The following is a 17,946-nucleotide window of genomic DNA, read 5'->3' as shown; positions in this document are numbered from 1 at the left end:
GCTCTCTTCCACGTGACAGGCTGTGACTGGGGACTGCTGCTCCTCTCCTCTCTGGGGATCATTCCTAGAATCTCTTAATTTCTGACTCTGTAGGATGAATACATGTTCTCGGATCTCCTCAAGCACATCCTGTTTCCAGAGGCTGGAGATGATGCTCATGCTCCTCAGGGAGTGTGGATTGAGCAGAATGTCCTGAGGATGCAGCCTCTCCTCTGCAGCTGTGTGGTCCCTCTTGAGGAGAAGCATCCTGACAGCACTGACCTAAACCAGAAAGGACCTCAGTTTCTCAGCTGCTGTCCACTACTGGACTTATTCCTGCAGGAAATGAATCAGCCAAGCCTTGTCACCATACACCTCATCATCTAAAAAATTTCTGGTGCCAACAAACCCCTTCCAGACTGCTGACCACCACGACATTATCGTGGTTTGACCACTATGATTCTCATTCTCCTGTTGTCTCTTGCTATTGTAAAGCTCCTGCTTTTGTCTGTGCAACTCCAAGCTCTGGGAGGGGAGTCCTGGTCTTTGCCTCTGGCTTCCAAGAATGACAGTAGCAGTGAGAATAGCTTAGCAACAGCAAGGAAATAGTGCATCAAAATAAATCCTGGCTGCTTCAGCTGAAAGGTGATGATCACCTGGGGAGATGCTCAAGGTCTGTTGTGATGGGCATGGTATCAACTCACAGAGTGTGGCTCGACACTGACCTCTCTGTAACCCTCATGGCCTGGGGGGGAAGGAGGCTCCCATCCAGATCTGCTTGGAAAATAGCGGTTCATTAAGCCAAATAATTCTGAGGAAAAATTCCTAGTTTTGATTAGTTTTTAACTGGAAAAGATTTCATGGCTCCCAGGTGGAATTTCTGGATATTGTAGTAAGTAATAAATAATAAACCAGGATGAAATGGATAGTAAACCACTTTAAAAGACATGGAAGCTCGAGAGTTACAGCACTTGTAGGGATGTTGGAGGCTTTATCTCAGCAGCTGGTGTGAGGGGGGCAATGCCCATGGAGACAGTGGCTGCTCTTGGACTTGTCTCTCTGGCTCTCTGCCTCTCTCCCTGGCTCCATTCCTACGTGATTTCCTAAAGGTCTCAATTCAGTCCAAAAGAAGAAGAGGAATGTTTTTGAAATAATGGGTATTTGTACAGGAAATAGAAAAATGTTCCACTCAGCTGTAGTCACAAGCTCTTTGCAGGTTGGTGCTGGGTGGCTGCGTCTTGTTTCTTCTTCAGTAGCAGATATGGTGAGTCAGAGCAGAGTCATGAAATGTGGAGGTAGAAGGTATATGAGAAGAGTTGAGCTTCTTCTAGTAGCAAAACACTAAAATCAGTATGATATGTAAATTAAGATGCTCAAATATTCAAGGGTCTGAAGTCTGCTGGTGGTCTCAGGGAAGGACTAGGCAGGTTTTACAGCAGCAGAAGCACCTAATTTGAGAGGTTTCCACACTTGTGCATCCATCAAGGAGACGCTTTCAATGCTGTTTCTATACAAGAAGAGCATCTCAAACTGGGGCTATGGTCAGTGTCTTCTGCTCAGCATCCCTAACAGAAAGGAATTCAAGAAGACTGAAGTCAGAAGACTTAAAAGTCATTAATGCCTCTTATTTCCTGTTTTTAAAATTACCATGTAGACACCTGCTTTCCTTGCAGAAATGGCCACACCCAAAGAGCTGAGCATTAAAGGAGAAGGGAAAGCCCTTCATCATCACACCACCTTTTTAAAAACCTGCAGAGGTAGAGTAATTTTACTGTGAACGGTTCTGGAGGTAACAAGGAAAACTAACACAGCCTTTTACATGAACAGCACTGCCAACGCTGCATCCCTCATCCTCCTATGGATGACCTGCTGTGGAAAGAGCAGCAGAGAGAGAGTTTTGCAGCCCAGGACAGGGTACCACTGCTGATAGGAGTGGCTGCAGGAGGGATTTGTACAGTATTCTTAAGATTGCATCCTGTTGTGTTCACATCTCTGGGAAGGCACAAGTGGAGCACTCGGCCACTCCTGTCAGGGAAAATTTGACACCTGGGCTTGTGAAGTGGTTAGTGAAAACAGTGGCATACCAATCAGAGTTAAAGAAGCTCCTATTAAGAACTTCTCATTTGAACAAGCTAAAGAGTGATGTCATGGCTTTAGGTCAGATATCCAGTGTCAGGGAGTACATTTAGAAACCTGAGAGTGTTTTGCCCACTCTCCATTCTTCCTGCCTGGTTCTTCCTTTCTCCACTGAAAGAGGGAGTAGGATTTACAGGGTAGGAGGGGAGAGAAAGGGATCGATCGTTCTCTCTTTTTTTTTTTTTTTTGTTATAAAACAGTTATTATTTTCAATTACAAAACATAGGCAGTATAATCCAATGGAATTGATGCTAGCTTCCCACATGGCTCCTTCTGACTAATTTGTTTCTGAGACGACAGCGAACAAGCTGACAAAGGGAAGGGCTGCTCCGATGCCAGCACCCTCAGGGTGTGCTAAGCTGGGGCAAAAGCCTGGGAAGGACCCCCACATCAGATAGGTCTGAGAGGTCTAGAGGTCTGAGATTCTGCAGAGGCAGCTTTCCAGTGAAATATCACCCCAGGTTAATCCTTGTATCACCCTGTGCCTGCTCACTCCTGGAACTCTTGGTTTGTCATCATCCCATCACACCACAATTATTTTATGCTTTGTGTTTGTTTCAGAGGGGCCACAAATTATTTCTGCAGCACAGTTTCTGCTCTGGATGTTTTTGTTCTGAGAGTGTCAAACCAAGGTGAAAACAGGTCGTGGTATCTTTGTTTCACATCCAATTCTTACCCTGTATAGTTTTGCCTCCACTCCTTAGCCTTTCAAATGCATCCCATCTATGAACACACTTTATAGGACCAATACTTCATACCCCTGTGTAGGTTTGTTTGCTTACAGAAGAGGCTAATCTCCACCAGGTTATGAAATCAGCTCACATGCTTCAGTGGCCTTACCCATTATTGATATCCCGTTCGATTCCCATTGAGCTCTCTTTGTCGGAGGTAACCCCTTCTCCCACTCCTTCTAAGCTGATTTCTTAAGCCACCTCATTCAAGTCCCACATCCCCATGGTATTTAGATGTAGTAAAAATGACTGGGGGGAAAATAAATGGCAGCCAGTGAGCCCACTAAACTGTCTGACTATTAATGGTCCTGTTAGTTGCAAATTTACTTTACCACAAAGCCCCCAGCATGTAATCCTTAGATGAATGCCTTTGATTGTGAGGGAATATTTACAGCTGACCCTGCCAGCAGTCTGCAAACCTGCAATGGGCCTCCTGTCCCACATTAAATCCGCTGGCATCTGTTCCTGGGTTCTTATCAAACACATGCTCTGTTGGTGCAGTATTTGGGCTGTAGTGCTCACGGATACGGTGAGCCTTGAAGAATAAATCCCCACATTCCTGAGAAATGCTAATTCTTGTGAACGTTGTCACACAGGGTTACAGTTTGTACCTGTCTCCAGCCATCGCCATCCACTGGGAGGTTTCCACGAGGCTTTGATCCCTGCTGGCTGCCCCTTCCCCATGGCAGGACCCTGGTCCTGCCTCTGGACCACCCTTCAGCACAGACAAAATTCTTCTTCCTTCTTCAAATTTCTGCCATTTTTCTGAACATATATGAGCAATAGGAATGATTTTTATGATGGTTTTTATCTCTTTTCACCCTTTCCCATGTCTTGCATGAGTCCCTGGGCTGCTGCGAGACCCTCGAGTGATCTTGCCCTCCTTTAGTCCCGGCAGGTCCATGCAGGAACTCAGGCTGGAAGCCAGAGAGAGCTCTGTGTGTCCTGATGCCTGTTTGCTGTGCCTAAGTGGACAAGTGGAATTCAGCTTGTCATTCCCAGCATGTCTCATGGTCCGCGAGACGGATCCAGGCTGTTCGGCTGCTTTGTGTCAGACAGAAGGCCCAGTGGTGTGTGGTGGGCCTGCTCCATCCACTCGGCAGACAAGGATGCCTTTAGGTCTGCACTGAGGAATGACATGTATTTTCTCTCTTCTTAAGCTTTTATGCAAAATTCACAGTTTTCCATCCAAGCTGGATGAATGCTGGGCATGTCTGGGCTTGAACGTGGACTTGGAGCCAAGTCTGTTGGCAGTGCAGAAGTGTTGTGGGTGGCCAGAGGGATATTCTCTTCTGCTCCTTTCTGAGGTCCTGTTTTGGTAGGACTGGAGAAACATCTCAGAAGTTTGTGATTACTTGATCCTTCAGTTAGTATATAGTGAGGCCTCAACAGAGCTTCTGCTTTAAGTCTCCAGCATCCAGCAAAGAAAAAGTACTAAAATAAGCAGAGCTTGGGACTGCTAGAGAGTCTAGAGAGGGGGTGGTAGGGCAGCTTTTTGCTTTAGGGACTGCTTCAGAGTACACATCCTTATCCAAATGCTTTTTCTTCAAATCTGCAGGAATGTTTGGCCCAAGAGTGGAGTGGTTATGGCAGCACCCAGTGAGGTGTAACCAACACCGAGCTGGGCTGCAGCACCAGCAGAGACTGTAAGAACTGGCAGAGCAGGCAGTGGCTCTCCCGCCCACTGAGAGGGGTCTGGGCAGAGCTCTGGCTTTGGGATTATTTCTGGTAGTTAGCAGGTAAAAAATCTTGGAGTTTGGCATTTTGGCAGAATAATGAGTAAGCTGACATCTCCTTCTTTTCTTAAAACTCTCCAGACTAATGTCCAAACCAGTTGTCTGGAGGCAGGTTGGAAAGGGCTTGGAGCAACCTCATCTAGTGGAAGGTGTCCCTGTACATGGCAGGGGCTTTGGAAACAGATGGATCTTTAACTTACACTCAAACTCATTCTATTATTCTATTATTAATTTTCAGCACTCCTAACTCCTCTTTAAATCTGCCTCAGGGTTTCAAAACTGATCCTGTAAATCTGGATGGACACCAAACCCATGAAACTCTGAGTGCATCTCTCCACTTCCAGTATCTACTGGAAAGAAAGTAAGTTTTTTTATTAAAGCAAATTAATTTGTTACTTACTTTAGCAAAGCCCTGTAAAAACATACGTTAGTTCTCAACATTATTGTTAATTTGTACCCAAGCTTTATGGTTGGCAAATCTTGGGTAATTGTTTCTTCCTGGGTCATTGTTGTGTCAGCTCACACACGTTCTTCAACTATTTCTGGTCCTGACTGCTGATTCAGCCAGTGTTTAGGAGACCCTGTAGCAGTATTTCACTGTGATTCACACACTGAAGAAGAATTGTATTTTAAACCACAAACATTGACTTTACACACTAGCTTTTGTGTAAAGAAAAAGGGTGACAAACAGCTTGAGGACAGGAATAAGCCGCACAAGATGTGGCTGTGTATCATCAAGGTCAGTGTCATTTGTTCTCCAGCACCCTGATCATCCTTTACCCTCCCCTTTGAACCATTTGTATCCTCCAATCCATGAAGACTGTAGAGATGTGATCTGCCTGAAATAGGGGGAAGCCTAAAGTCACCCTTGGAAATACAGGGAGTCTCCTGCTTTTCTCAGAAGCTGGCTTTACTTACGTCAACAGTACTACTCATTTTGGTTTTCACCAGGTTGCACATTTTACTTTGACAACTCATCAGCTACCCATTCCTGAATCCAATCTTATTACTCAATGTCTCAATGAAAAAGACGCCTTCCACATCAGTTTGCAGAGTCTGGAATGGGATGATGGGATATTGGTCCTCATCAGGCTCTGTTTCACCTTCTGGCCATTTATTCCTAATTGCCTAACTTCTCCCATTTGTTGCATTTATTGAGTGTGTGGAGCTTATTAGGAAGAGTCATAGGCTCTGTAATTAATTAGGAAGAGTTTGGGGCATTTCTTAGTGCCTTCAACTTATGTTCCTCTCTGTAATGTACAGATGCTGCTGACATTCATCATAGGACTTCCCAGCCCAAGGTCAGACAGGCAGAAACACAGCAGTGAGGGCAGGGGAAAAACAAAAGGGCTTCCCTGTACTGGTCAGGTATACCCTGGGCTGCATCACCAGCAGTGTCACAGGCAGGACAAGGTGGAGCATTCTGTCCCTCTGCCCCTGTGCTCAGGTGAGAGCCCACCTGCAGAGCTGCCTCCAGCCCTGGGCTCCAACAGCACAAGGACGTGGAGCTGCTGGAGCCAGTCCAGAGGAGGGCACGGAGATGCTCCAGGGCTGGAGCCCCTCTGCTCTGGAGCCAGCCTGGCAGAGCTGGGGGTGCTCAGCTGCACAAGAGAAGGCTCCAGGGAGAGCTCAGAGCCCCTGGCAGGGCCTGAAGGGGCTCCAGGAGAGCTGGACAGGGACTGGGGACAAGGCATGCAGGGACAGGACACGGGCAATGGCTTCCACTGCCAGAGGGCAGGGATTAAATCATTCAGGGAATCCATTCCTGATATTCTTCACAGAACAAGACTGGCATCTTCTAAACGGAGGCCTGCTAGGCAGGTAGGACAGGGGAGCAGCAGCACACGTCCCCAGTCTGGGATATGACTGCAGGACCCATCCCACTAATCAGCTCCCTGGAGGGAACTCTCCTTGTGCCTGCCCCTCCGTGCCTATGCAGGATGCAGGTCCAGCACCTGAGTGAGTCACACAGCAGTGGATGCCCGAGGGGTGGGGGGGTTGGAGGCTAACTCTAGGGGCCCCCTGCCACAGCCTTGCCCGGCAGTCCCTACCCATCATATGACCTTCCCAAACACCGCATGTGACTGGGCCAGGCACGCTGGAAAAGACTGGGCAGAGCAGAGAGGAGAGGCTGGAGAGGGGGAGGGCAGCGCAGCTAGAGGGAAAGATAGGGAAAACTTTGAAAGAGGGGGCTCTTGTCAAAGTTGTTGCAATAGCAAAGAAGGAAGTAGCTGGGAAAACAGCCATGGAGTAAGCTGGGAGGGAGGTATGACATCAGAGGTGACATTTGGGATGAAAGTTGTTTGCGTCTTGTGGAGAGGAACACACTCCAATCATCAGAACTGGAAGGATCATAAGCTTAGGAAGAATCTCGAACCATAAGAATAGTCAGAAATTACCACAAAAGCCACATACTGACCTGAAAAATGAAGATGCTGCAAAAATTGCTATGGACATGAAGTTTATAAGTTCAAGGCTGCTGCTTCTTGCTGTGCCATGAACAGAAAATCGTCTGCTGCCCAAAACTTTGGCACAGGTTGTGTTAATAGGCATCATTCAAGCTCATCTCCCAGCTCTGAGCAGAACTCTGCAAAGCCAGGTCCTGTGTGTAAGGACGCTCCTGTTCCAGGTCCCTGCATGCTTTGTCAGCCACCAAGGAGATAGAGAAGTCCCCAGAAGAGAAACGTTGAGTTTTCATTGTGGTTTATCAGCTGATCCAGGGGAGCTTTTGAGCGGGACAGCTGCGAAAATAGCCAGCAGAGTCATAGAATCAGGGAATCATTTTGTTCAGGAGATGCAGTGCAACAAAGGGAGTTTGAGGCTCTGTTTCACAGTACAGGGCACACTCAGCTCTAGAAATGCTGACAGAATTCACAGACCAAGAGAAGCTGAGGCTGGAAAGGACCAGAGGAAGCTTCCCAGAGCAACCCCCCTGCAGCTCAAGGCAGAGTCAGCCAGAGCTGGCCTCTGACCCACCTGCTTCAGGGTTCAACCATTCTCCTTTCTTTAAACAGAATTCCCAATAGTTTAATTTGTGACTAAATTGTGGGCAATATCCCTGATTCCAGGGATAATTTAGGTTTCATTAATCAAAAGCACATTTAAAGCAGTACTTCTTGGTTATGAGCTAGACAGGTTAGGGCAAACCCAGGATGTAATTTATCCTAGAAAGTGTTTGTGATCAGGCATTTACATGATGCCTTTATTCACTCATCACAGATTGTCCATTCCTGTCCATTAAAGCAAAGAGCAAGCAATCATAGACCTCCACAACCTGCGTAAATGGGTTTGCTGTCAAAAAACTGCACTGAATAAACACAAACTTTAGCTACAAGGTTATTTAATCACACACAAGGTTTGTTTTTCCAGTGATTCCCTCCTAGCTGGGTGTTTACGGGATGAATGAACCCGTAGCTCTGGACAATATGCGAAAAATGTTGAGTATTAAGACAACATCACCGATTGCTGTGGTTTGTTGGGTTTTTTTTTGTTGTTTTGACTATTATCCTGTCAGGCAGGTCACCAGCAGCTGTGACTGCTGCGTCACATTTCAGCAACGGTGATGACAAGGACAGATATTTGGATGTCCTGACGCTAAGCTCTCCAGCTCTTTCCTCACCCCTGCTCTGGGTACACTGTACACACGACATAAATTGTTTAAATAGGATGGGCAGCTACTCTCTCCTTGTAAAGAATTGCCTGTGTTTTAGGAGGACTCACAGGGAATCCAAAGCCTTTTGTTTGTTCATGTTTTAGATGATACACTTAACATGAGTTTTATATGAATGTAGAGATATATGCACATAAATATAAGCATATAAATAACTTATCTGCTTAAGTAAGGATCTTCTAGCTCCCTATGGAAGCATCTCTTCTTGAAAATCACAGGGTGGGATACATAACATAATTGAGCCCTCCAAGCGACCAAGACAGAATTACTGATGCAGTGAAAATCTCTGATGAAGGTCAGTCCATCTTCTGAAGATGCATTTGCCCCTTTTCCATGGAGTGACAGGACAATGGGCAATGGCTTCCCACTGCCAGATAGCAGGGATGCACAGGATATTGGGAATTGGGAATTGCTGGCTGGGAGGGTGGGCAGGCCCTGGCACAGGGTGCCCAGAGCAGCTGGGGCTGTCCCTGGATCCCTGGCAGTGTCCAAGGCCAGGTTGGATGGGGCTGGGAGCATCCTGGGAGAGTGGAAGGTGTCTCTGCCATGGCAGGGGTGGGTCTGGATGATCTTTCAAGTCCCTTGCAACCCAAACCATTCTCTGATTCTATGATCTTGCTCCTGTAAGTCACTGCTTGGGTCAGTAGATTTTAAGATGCTTGCAGAGAGCCCTTTAGCTGGAGAACTTGCCTACCATGTGTCCAAATGCTGCTGTTTGGCTGACTGTGGGAGGAAAAAGCAAACAGCGGGGGTGACCTGTGCCTCTGGAGGAGCCATGCATCTGGGATGAGGAGGGCTGGTCAGCAGAGAGGATTTCACAGAAAGAAGGTGAAGGCGACTGGCTGATGGTTGGAAAGCCTCAAAGCTTTCAGTACTCAAGCTGTTTTCAATTTAAAATGTCTTTGTCTTCAAGATTTTCTGCTTAAACATTAGGACAAGGAACCATTTGTGTGCAATTTCATGAATGACAGTTTAATATCCCCACATAACCCTTGCTCTCCAAAAGCTGGGTCTCTAAGAGAAATGCCAAGATATCTACAAAAATATTTGAGGAGTTGGCTTCCATTCCTGTGCAAAGAACAGGTCAGGCCCTCTCCTGTAGAAAAGCAGATACAAGGTGTGTTTTAGCAAGCTGGAGTTAAGCTTAGTTAGTCAGCCCCAGTGTTTCTGTGTGTTACAGGGGGCTTTGCACAGCCCCTCCTGTGGCTGTTAGAAGCCCCTCCGTCAGGAGTCACCACCCCAAGCCAGGTGTGTACTTGAGCAGAGTGTCAGGCTGGAAGGTGAGCAGGAAGGTACCCTGGCTGGAAATTAATTCCATGTGGTTTTAGAGCTGCCGCAATGACATAACCCCAGACTGTGAAAACAGAACTCCAGCCAGTCTTGGGGCTCTCCTGTCCCTCTGGTCAGGAGGGATGATGACTGTCAGGGACATTGGCTAACTGTCACATTTGGCTCCCAGTAGCACTGATAAGGCTGCTTGTTTACTCACAACTAAAGACACAAAAGGACTTATGTGAGGTAACACTCCTGTACCTGAACACTCCCCACTACCTGCTTTCCATGGCAGGATAAGGGGTACAGCCCTGATCCTGCCCCAGGAGCACAGCCAGAGGATAAATCATGGGATCAATTAATAGTTTGGGTTAGAATTGACTTAAAACTCATCCAGTTTCACCCCTGCCATGGACAGGGGCACCTTCCCCTATCACAGGCTGGTCCAAGTGCTGTCCAGCCTGGTCTTGGATACTCCCAGGGTTGGGGCAGCCACAGCTTGTGTGGACACCCTGTGCCAGGGCTTCACTACCCTCACAGCCAAGAATTCTTTCCCATCTATCCCTACCCATTGGGTGGGGGAAGCTATTCCCTGTGTCCTGTCCCTCCAGCCCTTGCCCCACGTCTCCCTCCAACTCTCCTGAAGCTCCTTCACATGTCTCTGCTTTGGAGCATTCTCTTGTGCAGGTGAACACTCCCAGCCTGGCTCCAGAGCAGAGGAGAAGGCAGAAACTTCTGCTGCCATTGTGATCAACCCTTCACAGGAGGGTGCTCTCAGCAGGAGCTCCCAGAGCAAGAAGGCTCTGCTTGTGTCCAAGCACAGCTGGGTGTGTACTCTCCATACTTGCTGGGACAGCAATGTCTCCCTGTGTGTGCACAGCACAGGCATTGGGCAGCACAGACAGGGTAGCAAGAGGAATGGCAGCAGCAGAGTCTGAGATCAAGTTGTGTGGATTTGAGATTACAGTACAAATAGCAGGCAGCTGCTTCTGACACAGGAGTTTTCAAGAATACTGTTTTAGACTTACCTGCCTGAATTTTCTGCTCAGGATCCAAAAGCTCTCTTGGAGTCAGCTCAGACAACCCAAATATCCCAGGCAGATGCTGCAGTGGGGGAATAACGTGGTGAAATCCCAACTAGGGCACAAGCTCAGCTGCCTCAGCCCTTATTCCAGCACCAGGTACATGCTAACCTGCCCATGAGGGCTCTTGGCAAGTTCTCAACAGAACTGAAAACATATATCTCAGGGAATGGGCACAGCCCAGAGGCTGCCAGAGCTCCCAGAGTGTTTGGACCATAGCTCTCAGGGATGCACAGGGGGGGGATCATTGGAGTGTCTGTGTAAGGCCAGCAGCTGGGCTCCCTGACCCTGGTGAGCCTTTTCCAGCCCAGGATATTTTGTGATTCTCTGCTACCCCTCCATCACTGCAAACCCTTAGCAGCTGAGCAAAACAGTTCCACCTGTAGGGAAACCAAAAAGGTATTTATTTTGGGTTTAATTGATGAACCCAGGTGATAATCCCCATCTTTTACACATGTCCTCCAGCTTTCCTTGCGTATCTCCTTGTTTTTGTGCTCTGCTAACAAGCAGCTGTGTGTAAAGGTGCTTCTCATGGAAAGACTCAGTTTGTACCCCAGCAGAAAACTGAGGAAGGTGCAGAAGGAAGGGCAGAAAGGAGGAAGAAAAGTTGCACTCAGGTGTGTTCAGAGAGGGGATTTCCACAGTAGGGTGGGGTAAGGCTGTGGAAGTGTTTGAGGACCTTAGCTTTAGCCAGTTTTAATTTATTGTACCTGGAAACTTAGTGCACTATACTGCTCCCCAGAACACCTGTGGCTGTCCCTGGCAGTGTCCAAGGCCAGGTTGGATGGGGCTTGGAGTAACCTGGAAGGTGTCCCTGCCCATGGCATGAGGCAGGATGAGATGGTCTTTAAGGGTCCTTCCAAACCATTCTGCAATTCTGCAATAAAAGAGAAGAAGTTAACTCCCCACACCTTGGCATGTTTCAGTCTTTGAGATCAATGCTTGAAAGTTGCTTAGAGACTTTGTAGAGAGCTTCCACAAAACCAAAGAAAAAGGCACATTTCAAGGCAGGCAAGTGAGAGCTGCAGTAACAACTAAAGTTCTTACAGTATTTACCCTTGTAAATATTTGTGATAGTGCAAATATTTTCCTTTTCACTTCTGGGTGAAATCCTAGCTGCAGAGCTTTGGGACTTTTTAGCCCTAAAGAAGAGATCCAGAAATAGCCTCCTGCTCACAGCATCTACATGGGCAGCAAGTTCTTCTGCTTATTTCTAAATCCAGAGTTTAACCCAGACTCTCAAGCTGGGGAGGTGCCTATACACCAGATTACTGCCCTCTCAGGAATATGCCTCTTCCTTTTTTCACACATTCTGTCACTTTTTTTTTCTCAATTAGACTTCTGTTGCTGCTGGGAATCACTATCAGGAAATATTTTGCTTTTATTGAGCTGCTTTCCGACCAGTTCTAGTCACAAATGGGAAAGAAAAATCTTTTATTTTAATAAGTCAGTCTGTGATTATTTTATAACGGTGCAATAAATACCAGTTGAGGTTTATAAACATGAATTTGACTGAATCTCTTCGTTCTGGTCTCCTGGACACCTCTGTGAGCAATGTGCTGCTCTACTCCCCATCCTGAGCTGCCATCTAATGGTGAACACGGTGGTAGCTGCTGGGATGAGGGTTAGACGCAACTATCTTAAAGGCTTTTTCCAAACCTAACAATTCTGTGGGGGGTCAGGTTCTGCTCCCTGAGAAAAATGGACTGGACAAGAGGATACGGCCTCAGGTTATGCCAGGGGGGTTCAGGTTGAACACCGGAGAAATTTCCTCATGGAAAGGACTTGGACGGAGCTGCCCAGGGAGGTGTTGGAGTCCCCATCCCTGGAGATGTCCAAGGAAGGCCTGGACGTGGCACTGAGTGTTCTGGGCTGGTGACACGCTGGGGATCAGGCACAGCTTGGACTGGATAGTCTCAAAAGTATTTTCCAACCTGAATGATCCTGACTGAATCACAGAACCGCAGAATATCCTGAGCAGGAAAGCATCCATAAGGATCATCAAGTCCAGCTGCTCAACAATCCCAGCCTGTGCATCCCTGGGAGCAGTGTCCAAACTCTCCTGGAGCTCTGGCAGTCCCGGGGCTGTGCCCATTCCTTGGGCACCCTCTGGGTGAGGGAAGAGCCTTTCCCCAAAATCCAACCTAAACCTTCCTGGCACAGCTGCAGCCGTTCCCTGAGTCCTGTCAGTGAGAAGAGATCAGCGCCTGACCTTCCTCTTCCCTCACGACAAAGTTTTAAGTGGGATGACTTTCCTCTTCCTCCAGATGAACAGACCAAGCACCCTCAGCCGCCGCTCATACAGCCTCCCCTCGAGGCCCTCACCATTTCCGTAGTAGCCACCCTTTTGGCGCTAAGAGTTCAATACCTTTCTTATATTGCACTGACCAGCACTGCTCGCAACGTTCAAGCCGAGTCCGCACCAGCGCGGAGCGGCGCGGGTCAATCCCCTCCCTTGAGCGGCTGGTGGCGCTATGCCAGATGCACGCTGATTTCCTCACTAAAAGCACCTGCACCACGAATTGAGAACAAACGCCGCGGCGTCTTTCCCCACAGCGTGAACACCGCTATCTTTCCCCCACAGCAGGCTTTATTGACGCGGAGAGCGGGACAGCTGCTCTGCGTACACTCCCCCCTCACGGCGACACCCCGCCACCATCTTGAGGGCGGAGCTATCGCGGGGCCGTCCCCGCCCGAGCTCTCGCGAGACGCGCGCGAGCTGAGGGCGCGCCCCGCCCTTCCCCTTCCTCTGCGGCCGCCGCCCCGAGGTGAGCAGCCATGGCCGGCCGGGTCCCGCGCCATCCACCGCCATCCACCCCAATCCCTCCCCATCCCCGCCAGCACCAGCATCCCGGACACCGGGATCGCTGTGACATGCTCCGCGCCTGCGCTATTCCCCGGGATGGTGCGTGGGAGGGTTGGTGCGGGTGCGGTACAGGCCTGAGAAAATACATGGCTGCGATGATGACTTTCTTAGGACACCTTTGGATGTAACTGTGAAAAGAACGCGTTATTCCTGAGCAGCTGTGGTGGTAAAGGGAGCATCCAGGTCCTGCGTGCGAGTGTTGGAAGTTTAATGTGTTTTAATTGGTGTTTTTCAGCTGAGCTCTCAAGATGGTGCGCTACTCCTTGGATCCGGAGAACCCCACGAAATGTGAGTTGTTGCTTTAGGAATGTTCGTGTGGGATTTCATGGAAGCCAGTGAGGTTTTGGTTCTAGAACTTGGTCTCTTTTGTCTCTTGCAGCATGCAAGTCGCGGGGATCTAACCTGCGTGTGCACTTCAAGGTAAGGAATTGGCAGGAATTGATAATTAATCTGCTGGTTTGATTGGTTTGTTGGTTTTTATTCTTTTTTTTAAAGAAGCCTAGATTGGCTTGGATTGAAAGGGATTGTAAAGATAATCTTCCATCCTCTGCCGTGGTTAGGAATTGAGCTCCCGTCCAGCCTGTCCTTGGACACTGCCAGGGATCCAGGGACAGCCCCAGCTGCTCTGGGCACCCTGTGCCAGGGCCTGCCCACCCTCCCAGCCAGCAATTCCCAATATCCCATTTAAACCCTTTCGTTAAGGAAGTGTCCTATACTCTTTAATCATTAAAGGTTGCTGTTAGCTGCCTGTAATGGTGTCCATCCACCAAAAAAAAAAAATAGTCTGGATGCTAAAATTGTCCTTGTGTAATTCAGATAACAAAAATGCAGCAGCGAAATAGTTGGAGTGAATTTATCAGACACTGGGCTTGTGTTTGGTGTGAAATTTCTCTTAAGTTTTCATACTCTTTGGCTGTGTGGTATTTGGCACAAAGGCCACAATTCCTCTGGAAAAGGCTTAGGTGCAGAAAATAATTCAGAAGTGTTGCTTATCACAAAACCAGAACTTAGTGGATCATTTTCTGCTTTGTGTAATACAAAGTTTTCGTTTTAGTTTCCTTTTTTATTAAGAACAGGTGTGATTATAGTTAGAGCTGGCTTACACAGTTGGTAAATGGTGTTTAAAAGACTGATCTTTTATCCTTTTTATTTCTGAGCCTTTTTTCTCTTAAAATTACTTTAGACAAAATAATATCTTTAACAATTGTCCCAGTGTTTCCTCGTCAGTTCTTGTGAAGTGCTGTATTTGATATTTTAGTAAGAATTTATCCCTCCCAATCCTGCTTTTTTTTAGATTAATGGTCAAAGATGTGCTGTGAAAAATATAAGGAATGAAATTAAAATTTTAGTATGAGTTACAAATTTCCTTCTTGGATTTTGCCACCAGATAAAACAAAACTAACTAAATAAATAAATAAATAAGGTGTGCTGGAGCCACAGATTTGATACTGGCCATCATACCAAGAGTTAGAAAAGTGGGTAACAAAGGAAAAAAATGGTTCATTATTTTTCATTCTTAAGCTCGGGTCTTTTTTGGTAAGTGCTTCCTCTAGCCAAAATAATTGTATCGGGGGAGGACGGAGGAGTGGTTGTGCTCATGCTGTCTCTTGGAAGGATTTGTTCAGAGGGTTTTTTCTGGGCCATGTGTTGGCAGAACACCCGAGAGACCGCGCAGGCCATCAAGGGCATGCACATCCGCAAGGCCACCAAGTACCTGAAGGATGTCACCCTGAAGAAGCAGTGTGTCCCCTTCCGGCGCTACAACGGCGGTGTCGGCAGGTGTGCCCAGGTGAGCTCCTGGGAAACCTGACAAGGAGCCTTTGGCTGTGGGTGCTTAAGAGAAGAAGGTGATACAGGGATGGTGTGGACATAGTCTTGTCATTGCTGATGGTAAACTTGCATTAAAACACTGAATCACGGGTGGTTTGGGTTGGAAGGGACTCCAGAGCTCATCTCACTCCAGTCCCCTGCCATGGGCAGGGAAACCTTCCACCAGACCAGGTTGCTCAAGAGGGAGAAAAGAGTGGCTATTAATTCTGGTACATGCATCTGCTTGGAGTGTCTGCATCTAGTTGGCAGCATCAAGTTCCACGGGTTAAATCTTGTTGGGTTGGTTTGGTGTACAGCATAACCTATTATAGTGTAAACCGTTCTTATCTGTAAAATTCGGGTCCTCAGCACCAGAATGATATTGACCTGTTAGAGAAGGTCCATGGAGATGCTCCAGGGCTGGAGCCCCTCTGCTCTGGAGCCAGCCTGGCAGAGCTGGGGGTGCTCAGCTGCACAAGAGAAGGCTCCAGGGAGAGCTCAGAGCCCCTGGCAGGGCCTGAAGGGGCTCCAGGAGAGCTGGACAGGGACTGGGGACAAGGCATGCAGGGACAGGACACGGGCAATGGCTTCCACTGCCAGAGACACAGGGTGCCCAGAGCAACTGTGACTGCCCCTGGAACTGTGAAGTGTCCAAGGCCAAGCTGGCCACTGGGGCTTTGAGCTGCCTGGGTCAGTGGAAAGTGGCCCTGCCCATGGCACTGGATGAGCTTTAGGATATCCTCCAACCCAAAGCATTGTGGGATAATGTCAAGTTAAAGTATGATCGGTAGCTTAAATTGAGTTGGACTAGGCCAAAGGCAGAACTGCCATTGTCCTCTCATTCCAGGCCAAGCAGTGGGGCTGGACACAGGGTCGCTGGCCCAAGAAGAGCGCAGAGTTCTTGCTGCACATGCTGAAGAATGCAGAGAGCAATGCTGAGCTCAAGGTGGGTGTTCCTGAGCACTGAGTGGTGGTGCACACAGGGTGTCACTGACGTGGGGAGCCATTTAACACCTGCATTGTCCACAAAACTGAATTGTATGGAGGCTGTGATGTTGCTCCCTGTTTGAAACAGGCTTTGTGTGTTCTTCAAGTTGAAATGGAAGTAACAGTTTTTCACACAGAAAAAGGGCTGTTCAGATCTCCTAAAATCTGTAGACTCTTGGTCAGTTGCTGTCTTGGTTACAGTGCTTAATTTGATAGCTTTGTTGACGTTGGAGTAATAGGTGACCACCTATTTTTAAATAACCATAGACAGTGAGCCATCATCATAATTTTAAATGATTTGTGATTTTAAATGTCACTTGCTTTGCTGAGTCCTCATCTCTATGACACTGCCAAACTCAGTAGTTCCATTGGCAGATCCTCTGAAACCCCTCAGCTCCAGGACACCACCAAAATTGGCTACTCCGTTGACCAGCAGTGTTATCTGGGGAAATTACTCACATTTGTGCCGCAGAAGTGAATTATTTAAAGACAAAAACGGGTCACAGATTTTGTTCCTTGCCAGGGTCTCGATGTGGACTCCCTGGTCATCGAGCACATCCAGGTGAACAAGGCTCCCAAGATGCGCCGGCGCACGTACCGGGCACATGGCAGGATCAACCCCTACATGAGCTCCCCGTGCCACATCGAGATGATCCTCACGGAGAAGGAGCAGATCGTGCCCAAGCCAGAGGAGGAAGTCGCCCAGAAGAAAAAGGTACCAAGTGTCCTGTGCTGTTACTGTAATGCTGTCAGAGAGGGGTTGCTGTGATGACTATCTTAGGACACCTTTGGAATGCCCATGAAAAAAAAATAACTCTTTCTGAGCAACCCTTTTTTTTTTTTTTAATTTTCAACACGAGTCTTAAGCACTTCAGAATCCTGAGCACCATTTTTTAATTGCATAAAGGGTTAGTTCTTTACTCCCTCAAAGTGGCTGCAGCATTCCCGTATGCAGTGTGTGTGTGAACCCTAGGTGTGTCCAATAAAATACTTAGAATTTAGAGACTGCAGGTAATGTAGTACTTATATGGATTCCTGTTCATGTGCAGGTATGATGGGTGTATGGTGTGAAGGAATTCCTAACAGTTCTCAACACTTCTAAAATACAACTTCGGGCTTTTTTGGGAAGTGCCATTTCACAGTTTTCTTCTTTCTGTGTTTGCTTCCCAGATCTCCCAGAAGAAGCTGAAGAAGCAAAAGCTAATGGCTCGGGAGTAAATCTATGTGGACACATCAGATGTACATAAATAAAACTTTAAAGTTTGGACTGATTGTGTTGTTCTGTTATAAATTCTGACCTGGGGCTGGACGTTGTGGGACAGGGAGCAGTGGATTTTATGGAATCACAGAGTGATTTGGCTGGGAAGGGATTTTGAACGGCATCCGGTCCCACCTCTTGGCCTGGGACACTGCCAGGGATCCAGGGGCAGCCCCAGCTGCTCTGGGCACCCTGTGCCAGGGCCTGCCCATCCTCACAGCCAGCAATTCCTTCCAGTATCGGACCTTCAAGCCGGGCCGCGTGTTCCCGCCGGGCTCTCGGTGCCATCCCACATTTCCTCCTAAATCCGGGATAATCGGTAGTCCAGTCCTTGTTTCTGTTGCCGCCGGTATGGGCGTGGCCTTGCGCGTCACGTGGTGCGCGCTGCCGCCTGCCATTGGCCGGAAGCACCGCCCCGGA

General features: G+C 47.9%; 1 protein-coding gene and 2 non-coding genes across 3 annotated transcripts; all 3 read left to right on the top strand.

Moving 5' to 3' along the window:
* The first annotated feature begins 13,319 nt into the window (after window positions 1–13,319).
* RPL17 (ribosomal protein L17) lies at window positions 13,320–17,539 on the top strand. Its single transcript, XM_062513337.1, has 7 exons — window positions 13,320–13,374; window positions 13,708–13,760; window positions 13,852–13,892; window positions 15,127–15,261; window positions 16,129–16,227; window positions 16,792–16,983; window positions 17,439–17,539. Exons 2-7 carry the CDS (start codon window positions 13,721–13,723, stop codon window positions 17,484–17,486), a joined length of 555 nt encoding a protein of 184 aa, XP_062369321.1. The 5' UTR covers window positions 13,320–13,374; window positions 13,708–13,720; the 3' UTR covers window positions 17,487–17,539.
* On the top strand, window positions 13,563–13,631 carry LOC134057072 (small nucleolar RNA SNORD58). Its single transcript, XR_009934197.1, has one exon. It is a non-coding gene; the product is annotated as a small nucleolar RNA SNORD58 (small nucleolar RNA).
* On the top strand, window positions 17,029–17,097 carry LOC134057067 (small nucleolar RNA SNORD58). Its single transcript, XR_009934193.1, has one exon. It is a non-coding gene; the product is annotated as a small nucleolar RNA SNORD58 (small nucleolar RNA).
* Window positions 17,540–17,946: the final 407 nt, after the last annotated feature.

Source organism: Cinclus cinclus, chromosome Z, assembly GCF_963662255.1.
Source record: "Cinclus cinclus chromosome Z, bCinCin1.1, whole genome shotgun sequence".
Taxonomy (NCBI): domain Eukaryota; kingdom Metazoa; phylum Chordata; class Aves; order Passeriformes; family Cinclidae; genus Cinclus; species Cinclus cinclus.
This window is presented reverse-complemented; position numbering and strand designations above follow the sequence as displayed.